Genomic DNA, 10,651 nt, shown 5'->3' with positions numbered 1-10,651 from the left:
TACACAAAGAACTTATCAAACTAAGTTGTTGGTTGAACTGGTCACTGCTGGTGAACTTATTGAGCTGCTTATTCAGGGTCACAACATGAATTTGCTTCAATTTAAAGGGTAAAAAGCCAAACAGGTTCAGGACTGCTGCTGTATTCTTGGTGTTGTTTGTTTCTTTCATGACGGATCATTATGTCTATCTAAACTACATGTTTCTGTGCCAAATACTCAGCTCTGTTAAATCAAGTTAAAGACTCACACATCAGATTTGTTTGCATTTACTTAATATTAAATATGAAGTGACGTCAGCGAGTGTTTAACATTACCTTTAATTTTCTGTGTCAATTTACCAACCAAATTATTCTTCTTGTTCCTGCCATCAAATAATATTTGGCCAAGAAACCTGGTGTTAAAGTATACCAGGTGACCTGTTATCTGTGTACTTTGTGATTATTATTATTTTCTTTGTAAAGGTGAACCTCACATTCAACATGGTTTCTGAATTCTTAGATTCACTGAGATTTATGATCAGCATTCCTTAAAAAGGTGCAATTTACAATTGTAAATAATGTTCAATTCCTGCAGCTGCTGCCACTGTTTAACTAAAAAGCAAGGTAATAATTTATGTACATATTTTAAAGTCAAATAAATAAATACGACAAAAATATTTTGTACATATTTTGTATTAATTTTGCACACACAAGTTTAAAATTAGACGGGAACAAACAGAAAACAGGAGAACAGACTAAAACAAGGATCAGAACTCAGAGCAGACAAGAACAAATTGTTATACATACTTATATACATTGAATTCCTACAAAACAGAGAACAACAAAATAAAAATGAAATGTCAAGTCTGAGGATTTATAAAATCACTGGGCTGGAAACTCCATCCAGAAGATAACTGTGACATACAGTAATTACTGTAAAAGGATAAAACATTTTAACAAAAATATTCAATCCAGCAAAAATACTCAAAGTTCCTGAGTTACATTAGCTCACATTTTGATTTAGAGTTTAATTTATTTTACTATTTGTCTTTATAGCAATTCAGTTTTCAGATAAAACATGTTTTCAATTGTTGAAGATAAAGAAGAAAAATTTAATAAAGTTTGATTCAACATTAATAAAAAGGTCTAATTTTGTTGATTCCAGATCCGGACGTGATGTGACCTTGTGTTCACTGGACGTCACTACAACATGTGTTTTCACAGGAAGATCTGAGTCGTGCTGTTCCTGATGTTTAATGTTCAGTGTTTTCAGGTTTGCTGGATTACAGAACTATTTACTGTTCAGCATTTTGGTGTGATGGTAACTTTATATCATGGTCCTTTCATGTTGGTGATAAAAGAAGCTAAATGGGGAGATTTTTGTAGTTAAAAGGAGCAAAAAGGTAAATTAAGATAAAAATAGTGTGACAGCGGGCTCATTATTGTCTTTCATTCGCTATGAACTGAGATATGTTGGATCTCTCCAGAGTTGCTGATGAGGAAGACCTGCAGTTTGTCTCCATTGCTCCAGGGCTTCAGGTCCTCCCACACCAGGTCAGTTTTATTATAACTACTATAATTTGGGCCCCCCACCTGTAAAATGCAAAGACCACAGACTTACAAGCAGAATTTTTAAAACCATTAAATAATCAAAGTTACAATTTATTATTATTATTTCCATATAATTTTCTTTTAGTTTAATTAGAAATTGAACCATTGCTTCCGATTGAAGAAAGAATGACGACGACGCAACAACATAAATTGAGAAACAAATAAAGACTCACAGTGAGAGTTTTTCCAGGACTGAGTTTGAATGATTTCTCAAATGTGTATGAGATGGGTTCTTTGTCAGTGATTTGTACTTTTAACGTCCAGCCTCCCAGTTCTTGGTCCTACAGGAGGGAAATTGGCCATGAGAGGTAAGATTGGAGAAAGAGACTAAAAAATGAACGTTACAGCATGAGTTAAATCAGTTGTGTTGAGAAAATGCATTCTGGGTAAAATAACAGTTCATTAGCTTTGATATTTGGAATATTCTGGTTTACTCTTGGATAACTCAATGCTATACGTATTGTACACACATATATCACTCACACAGTGTTCATCCACACACAAACACCATTACCTTCCTGGATGTGTTTTTGAGACAGATACAATTTTTCCATTGCACGACCTCAACCTTGATGACATGTCCTTTCGAGCTCTGACTGGCTGAGCTGGTACCGCCCTGCTCAGGGAGACAACACACACAGATTAATCATTCAAGAATAATCAACAAAGTAGCTTTTTGATATGCTGCTTATATCCCTGTGTGTGTGTGTCATATTTTTATATGCCAGTTATTTGGTGTCTCTGATTTGCTCTTATGTAGTTCGAATTCTCTTGATTTCAGATTAATAATTTGTGAAGAACATTAAAAGAAAGTGAAACAATAATTGAATACCAATTAATAACAAAACTTCAGGTTAAACATGCAGCTCCTCCTTTAGCTTCTTCACTTCTTCTTTAGCTTCCTTTCTTCTGGTCCCCAAGATTAGAGACAATTTGTTTTATTTAGTGTACACAATATTCTGGACTGAATGGAAACTCATTCCTGATTGGCTGGAGGTTGTGATTTATTACCTTTTAATGTGCACACAGTTTTGCCCAGGTTTAATCTGTTTACTCTGAGAACATTTAGACTATAAATATACTGGAGAGGGATTACTCAGGTGGAACAACCAGGACACTACTAACTGATGAATCCAACATGTTATAAGAAAATAAAAACCAGAATCACTTTTAGGCAATCAGAGAAATATAGGTTAGTTCATGAGTAGACCTTTTATTAAATAAAACACACACAAAACATTATTAGGTGTAATAATGCTGTATGCTCATTATTACACACACACACACACACACACACACACACACACACACACGGATGTTGATCTTTCAGCAGTGTTTTACTGCAGGAAGTGACAGTCTGACAGAGAATCAGAACAAATCTTGGGCCGTATTACAGAAGTCTTAAGTTCAGATAAGACGGGTCTAAGATAGGATTTTTCTCAATTTGGTGTTACAGAAGCAAATCCTAACTAACTTTAAGAATCCTATCTTAAAATCCTAAATACTCAATCCAACATCGGTTATCAATTTTTATGTCTGCTACCTAGCAACCAATGACACTTTTCTCATCTCGCCCAGCTAAACGGCTTTTAATCGCTGTTTTTTGGTTGTTTTTTTAAATGAAACATAAACTGAAAATGGAGCAGAAACAACAACTATCATAGAACTTCAAGTCAGATGACTTAGAGGTGTTTGTAACCTCTATCGAGAAATCCACATAACGCTTAACTGGGGAGATTAAAGAGAGAGCGGACAGATCACTCCCGCAGATCCAGCATCCAGCAGAGCACTGATGCTGTCAAAAAGAAAATTAAGTCCATTTACAGTGATATGAAAACACAGGCAACTGTTGTGTCCAAAGAGCAGATGAAACCGCTGGTGGCTCCTCCTGTGCTTCCTCACTGACCCTGGCAGAAGGCTACTCTTCTCGGGAAAGTTTAATGACGGTAAAGCATTTTAACATGAGAGGAAATGTGATTGATCTGTTACACCAGCAACACTCAGTACAGTGGTGTTTCTGTTTCAAAATATGACATGTTTCAGTGGTCTACTGAAAATGACACATTACTTTTGCTGTAAAGCCTGAATAAATACAATGATCTGCTCTTTATCTGTGAATGATGGAAGCATGTTTCAGCAGCTCCTCCTAAAACCCAAATAAGTCTGTTTGAATTTCTCTAATTTGGTTTTATCACATTTATTATAAGAGAAAGTCCAACAGGGACTTTGACCTCAAACAGACTCTAAACGTAAAGAACGTCAATGTGTAGGATAGTATAGTTTGTGAATGACGTTTAGGCATTCAAAGGAATTTAATTTTAAATTTTAAACTATACCTTATAATATAAAAATATATATTTAAAAGGAAAGAAAATGGTACACTTTGCAATTAATAGCAAAACAGTCAGTGGGGACACTTTACTGCACTGAGTACTTTTACTCTGATACTGCTTCTCTGGTTATAATTACAGACTTTTATTGAAATAACAACAAGTAAAACTGATTCAGAATGATGTCTGAGCTGTCTTGATGAGAGTTTTCATGAACACCTGGCAGTCAGTCAGTCAGGGAGACAATTATTATTATTATTATTTTCTGTTGGTTGATCTGGTGTAAATGAAGTCACTAGTAACTGAAAGCATAAGCATATCAGTGTTGTGAAGAATAAGCCCGAGATAACCAGAAGTTTTTTTGTATATGTGAGGGATCAAAGGCTTCACATCTTGTGACAGTTTGCTCTTCAGTCCCTCTCTTCAAACTTTCCTCCCGAGCCCTCTGCAGGACTGCTCTCTATCAGGACATGTTCTTTCCATTAACTCCTCAGAGTTGCCACCTTCATGCATGTCAGCTAATATTTGCAATAAATCATTAAACAGCATCAGTCTGACTGTTTCATCTGTGTTTGGGTCCAGACCCCATCGCCCCAGCAAACCCACCCTGACACATCTTGTTTGATGTAAGAGTAATTCACAGGTTATAACTGTTTCTGTTATTTTTGTTGTTTACCACGTTAATAAACTAAAAGTAAAATGAAGCAGTGGATGTTTTTCTCTCATCTTAGAAGACGGTGTAGAGAGATGTTTAAATAAATACAGAAAAATTAAAGTGAAGTTGTGAGATTTAAAACTAAAAACAAACAAATAGGTTTGTGGAAACAAATCAATATCAATGAAAGATGAACCTCGTTTGTCCTGGTATCCAGCTGATTTTTCAGCTCCTTCTCACTCCTCTGCTTCTCCTGTTGGAGCTTCTGGACTTCAGCTGTCAGACTTTCCACCTAAGAGGAGAGAGAAGATAAAGACAGAAGATGAGAGAACTTTTCTCTCTTCTCAGTGTTTTTCTTCATATCAGCTGGTTAAAGGGTTTCTGTCAGTGAAAACACATGATGAGGATTCAACATTATTTACTTTGTGTGCTGCTGACTGTTGCTTGTTCTCCAGCTAACACACACACACGAGCTGTGTTTCCATCAAGGTTTTTATATCTGCCTTGTAAAGTATCACATTAGAAAAGGTTGATGGACACAGCAAAATCTGAAAAAACTTAATTTCGCAAAAAAATTTTTACGCTCGCTTGAGGTGGTTGTTGTCAGAAAAGAGTTGCTGCACTAAATGAGAGATGGAAACACTTTTACAGAATAAGTTCTGACGTAGTGAAAATGTAACTCACAACTTTGCTGGATATTCTCATAACATACAGAGACAAGGGAGGGGAGTACCATGACGACATAAAGTGACAAATAAAATTGTGCAAATGAATGTTGAATTAATAAACAATTAAAACTTGTTTATTAATTATAACAATTATTGACTATTTAAGCACACCTTTTCTGTTCTCTTCCCTCTGACCAGATAAAATAAAACAGCAACTGTGAGATTTAAACTAAAAACAAACAAAGGTTTGTAGAAACAAATCAATATCAATGAAAGATGAACCTCTTTTTTCTCAGTCTCTAGCTTGTTTTTCAGCTCGTTCTCACTCCTCTGCTTCTCCTGTTGGAGCTTCTGGACATCAGCTGTCAGACGTTCCACCTAAGAGGAGAGAGAAGATAAAGACAGAAGATCAGAGAACTTTTTAAAGTATGTGAGTTAAGAAAAGTCTGTCTCAGTGTTTTTCTTCATATCAGCTGGATAAAGGGTTTCTGTCAGTGAAAACACATGATGAGGATTCCAGGGTTCGTATTTATCAACCTTCTCAGATTTACTCATAAAAACGCTGCTAAGAACTGACTTAAGAGTAAAAACTTTCTTGGCTCAAAGCTGCATTTAAAAGTTAGTTATCAAGCATCTCAGTCCTAATTTGAGTGAAGTGTAGGATTAAATCTTAAGTATCAGTCTCAGTGATGATTCACGACACCTTGCTGTGCCGCAAACAGAATTTTGGATGAAGATGTAGCCAAGGACCAATCACTGAAGAGATTTCCTTATTGGAGAATATTCTCACATAAATTCACGTTGAAAGGTGAAAATCCTGAGAGGAGTTTATATTCAACACACATTTAACAATAAAGAATTTTCAAGATAATAATACAAATTAATAAATTAAAGAAAGTTGATCTTTATAAGAGCGCAATCAAATGCACCTTCTACTCCTGTGAAGCCGCTATTTGCATGAACCATCTGTCAGATTACAGGGGGTGCTGTTGGGAAGACGATGAAACGTGTGACAATGAGTGAAGCTGTAAGTGACATAATCAGGGTTTAACATTAACAACCCCCAAATGCGGGTGGATTTCGGCCATGACGGGTAACACAGTCACTCCCACTAGCCCCTTTGGCGTGTTGAAAAATTGTAGTCTTGTCAAAAGACTGAAATAACGAACGAATTGCAATGTGACACTATGACACTCCAACTCCCATGAGTACTACCTGCACATGTTTGCTCATTGGTCTATTAGTGAAGCCTATTGTCTTGTGCGCTACTGACCAACGACACTGTAAACAAGAAGACGCTGTGGAGATTAAACTCACGGACTGTCGGACCGAGGGATGTTTGCCCGCCGTTAATTATCCACTTAATCTGCGGCAGCCATGACAAAGCAAGATTTTTAATATCAGGCGAATCCACACAACAGGCGCGTCTCACTCTCTCACCTCTCTCGCGAGGGTGCGCACGTCAAATATGACATCCAGACTTTTGTAAAAGAGAATATAAAAGTTTAATCAATCTCAGGGAAACCACAGTCCCTCAGACCTGTAGACCAACAAACATGCCGTTTTAAGTTGATGGTTTGATCTCTGTCATCACACGACTGGTCTCATGCACAAACAGCGTTCACTCAGTGCGTGAGTGTGCGTGGCCATCCAGTGTGCAGAAAAATGCACAGGTGAACGAAAGAAAGAGAAAAAGCAGAGCAGAGGCGGGGAAAAGCAGAAGGAAAGTGCCGTTAAATACTGTAAAAAATATTGATCTCTTCATGATTAAGAAACATGTTGGTGTTTAAAAGAAGAAAACAACAGACTATTAGCAGGGCTGCCCTTCATATCGACATATCACAACTACCTGTCCAGAGTTGATTCTGTTATAAAAAGTTGTCATGTCAGTTGTATGAAAGATTTGTGTGCGTTTGTAGGGGAATAATCTGGAAAATAAATACCTGTCTACTCAATTCATATCTCCAGTTACTCAGAGCTACTGCAGAGCTTCATGATGATAAACATAAATCAAGTCAGAGCTCTGAGGAAAAACAAACACTCCAAAAGTGACACTAAGTTTTCAACATTATTTACTTTTAAAGAAGCGAAGTGTCAGTTTAGCTGAAAACATATTGCTGCGTAAAGTCAGTGGTGAGATGACGTCCCTCACCAACTCGCTGACAAAGATGATGCCTGCGCTGTCTGACCCGTCTAATTAACTGTACATCGTCAAATAATTCAGAAACATTCTTCCTCTCCTGAAAGATTTGCGCATGTCTCCACAGCGCCATCACAAGCCCTACTGGCAGCTCCTAACCACCCGAGAGACCTCTGGAGCCGTCTTAAATAACCCGGAGAGTCAGAGTGACTCTCAGCTTTAAGAAATTTCATACTTGCTTTAATTCTTCAGTTTGAAAGTAGGAGTAAATTTCGTGAATTCTGAGCACTTAAGACTAAAATGGCACTTTGAGAAGTTTGATAAATACGGGCCCTGATTATTTACTTTGTGTGCTGCTGACTGTTGCTTGTTCTCCAGCTAACACACACACGAGCTGTGTTTCCATCAAAGTTTTTTACGTGCCTTCTGAAGTATAACATTAGAAAATGTTGACGGACAAAGCAAAATAAAAAATAAAGATTTCTATAATTTCACAAAAAATATTTTTTACGCTCGCTTGAGGTGGTTGTTGTCAGAAAAGAGTTACTGCACTAAATGAGAGATGGAAACACTTTTACAGAATAAGTTCTGACGTAGTGAAAATGTGACTCACGACTTGCTGGATATTCTCATAACGCACAGAGACAAGGGAGAGGAGTACCATGATGACATAAAGTGACAAATCAAATAGTGCAAATTAATTGAATGTTGAATTAATTCAACAATTAAAACTTGTTTATTAATTATTACAATTATTGAGTATTTAAGCACACCTTTTCTGTTCTCTTCCCTCTGACCAGATAAAATAAAACAGCAACTGTGAGATTTAAAACTAAAAACAAGCAAATAGGTTTGTGGAAACAAATCAATATCAATGAAAGATGAACCTCGTTTGTCCTGGACTCCAGCTGATGCAGCAGCTTCTTCTTGTCGTCCTCACTCCTCTGTTTCTCCTGTTTGAGATTCTGGACTTCAGCTGTCAGACTTTTCACCTAAGAGGAGAGAGAAGATAAAAACAGAAGATGAGAGAACTTTCCTCTTATTAAAGTATGTGAGTTAAGAAAAGTCTGTTTCAGTGTTTTTCTTCATCTCAGCTGGTTAAAGGGTTTCTGTCAGTGAAAACACATGATGAGGATTCAACATTATTTACTCTGTGTGCTGCTGACTGTTACTTGTTCTCCAGCTAACACACTCACACAAGCTGTGTTTCCATCAAGGTTTTAATATGCACCTTTTGAAATATCACACTAGAAAAGGTTGAAGGAAACATTTGAAAAAACATATTTAATTTCACAAAGTTTTTACGCTCGCTTGAGGTCGTTGCCTTAGTCAGAAAAGAGTTACTGCACTAAATGAGAGAAGGAAACACTTTTACAGAATACTAGGCCTATGTGTCAAAACCAGAGACTGGATTTCTTTATTTGTCTGTATTTCTTAATTCTAGAGAATATAGGGAATATTATAGGTTAGTTCTGTAATACGTTAATATTTTGCATTAAACACTTAATTTCCTGCATTCTGTTGATACATTTCTGCACCGATTTATGGAGGAAATGATTTTATCTTGGCTATGGCAACGGAATCACAAAACTCAGGCAGCAGGTAACTATTTAAAACGTAAAATATACCAGAATATAGTTCAGTAGGTGTATGCCTGGCTTCCAAGAATTCTGTATTTCTTTTTCTTTCATGATTTTGTCTTCCCTCTTGGTTGTGTCTTTGTTTGGGGAAGTTCCTCTTTGTGTGGCACCTTTTCACCTCAAGGATAAATTAATTCATTTTAAGTCAGTTAGAAACTCCTGGACTGAACACTTTTTGCATCTATACCACATATCTGTCCAATCTGGCATCTCCAGAAAGATTTCCATGAGAATAACGTCATCATTTAATAACAATTCACAATATTTTTCAAAATCTCCCCGGCCTATAATCAGACAGACACAGAACCCGTTTGGGACTGTAGGCTATAGATGAGACCTGTGCAAAACAAAACTAACTGAAAACACAAATCCACACACGTCAACTTCAGCAGCTCTGTGCAGCTCACATTACCAACAGAGCAAGGCTGTACTTCAGATTATACATTTTTATACTGCAAAACTCGACCAGCTACGTAAGCCGATCACAAACTGTGTGAGAGCAGGTTCGCTTGATTCCTGTCCCAGCGTCCGTCGGTGTCGCATCAGCTGGGTGGAGTATAATCGCGCTGAGTCGACGCTATCAGTTATAGGTTACATACATTTTTCCAATGCGTGAGAAAACTGATGTATGGCGTGAGGGAGTGTGAAAAGTGTCAATTGCGTGAGTCTCACGCTCAATGTGAGAGAGTTGGCAGCTCTCAATTCTGACAGAGCGAAAATGTAACTCACGACTTTGTTGGGCCTCCGGCCTCTTGCCACCCTACAGGCCTGACCCCGGCCTGCTGAATTTCCAAAAGCCCGAATTGGAGTTATTTTCAAACAAAGGACAGTAAAAAAGGCGTCAAAGCCCGTTTCACACCTAGGTGTGAAATAGTGAGTCAGACATAAAAGTAGAGCCACTATTGACTGCGCTTGTAATCCTGCAGGTCGCCCTGGTAACGCTGCCGGTGCGCCCCCCTCAGGTAGCATGTAGGCCACATTAGGTGCGTTTGATTTAAGTTTCAGATTTGTGAAACGTTTATTCAATTTGTGAAAATGAAACATTTTTTACATCCAGTAAAGACAGGTAGAACTACTTGCAACATCACTTCCTTCCTCGGAAACGCTGTACCATAACAGTCGGAAAAAAACGCTACGCCTCAAAACGTCCGCTAGCGCTTCCTGCTGGGTGTTTTCAGATGGCAAAAAACACTTTGGTGGACACGGGCCCTAACTGTTTAAACTGTTGCTGTCTTGTGTTTCCCTGTTGAAATAGTAAACTCTGTAATTATCTTGCGTTTTGAGACTGAGTCTGTCAAATTCCAGAGCCTTCATTATGCAAATAAATAAGAACATATTTAACACAGTTAAACACTTGCAGCTGTAAATGCATTGACTACTGTAATGGTATGTAACTGAGTACGTTTTGTACTTTTATTGTAGTATATTCACAGTGTGGTACTTTGACTTAGGTAAAGGATCTGAATAATTATTTCACCTCTGATTAAATTTATGATGTGTTTATATATTATGTATTTACTATATACACTAACTACAGGCATCAACAGAGAGATTGCAGAACCTCTACTGTCCATTACATCTAAATAAAACCCAATATTAAGACATTAATGCATCGATTCTGCTCATTTT

At 37.4% G+C, this 10,651-nt stretch overlaps 1 protein-coding gene across 1 annotated transcript; it reads right to left on the bottom strand.

The window, feature by feature from the left end:
* Positions 1 to 751: 751 nt before the first annotated feature.
* On the bottom strand, positions 752 to 9,991 carry LOC123965833 (lamin-B1-like). Its single transcript, XM_046042182.1, has 7 exons — positions 9,752 to 9,991; positions 8,270 to 8,374; positions 5,525 to 5,620; positions 4,771 to 4,866; positions 2,104 to 2,205; positions 1,763 to 1,870; positions 752 to 1,571 (listed from the first exon to the last, which is right to left on the bottom strand). The coding sequence occupies exons 1-7, from the start codon at positions 9,989 to 9,991 to the stop codon at positions 1,428 to 1,430; spliced, it is 891 nt and encodes a 296-aa protein (XP_045898138.1). The 3' UTR covers positions 752 to 1,427.
* Between the last annotated feature and the right edge of the window lie 660 nt (positions 9,992 to 10,651).

This window comes from Micropterus dolomieu, unplaced genomic scaffold (genome assembly GCF_021292245.1).
Source record: "Micropterus dolomieu isolate WLL.071019.BEF.003 ecotype Adirondacks unplaced genomic scaffold, ASM2129224v1 contig_11453, whole genome shotgun sequence".
NCBI classification, from domain to species: Eukaryota; Metazoa; Chordata; class Actinopteri; order Centrarchiformes; family Centrarchidae; genus Micropterus; species Micropterus dolomieu.
The sequence above is the reverse complement of the archived record's forward strand: the minus strand, read 5'-3'. Positions and strand labels throughout refer to the sequence as shown.

Excerpts from the sequence above, each read along its gene's own strand:
- LOC123965833 (XM_046042182.1), bottom strand. The coding sequence starts at position 9,991 with ATGCTACCTGAGGGGGGCGCACCGGCAGCGTTACCAGGGCGACCTGCA. Across the intron at positions 5,621-8,269 it reads TGGAGTCCAGGACAAACGAG|GTGGAACGTCTGACAGCTGA; the intron begins GTTCATCTTTCA and ends CTCTCCTCTTAG. Across the intron at positions 4,867-5,524 it reads TAGAGACTGAGAAAAAAGAG|GTGGAAAGTCTGACAGCTGA; the intron begins GTTCATCTTTCA and ends CTCTCCTCTTAG.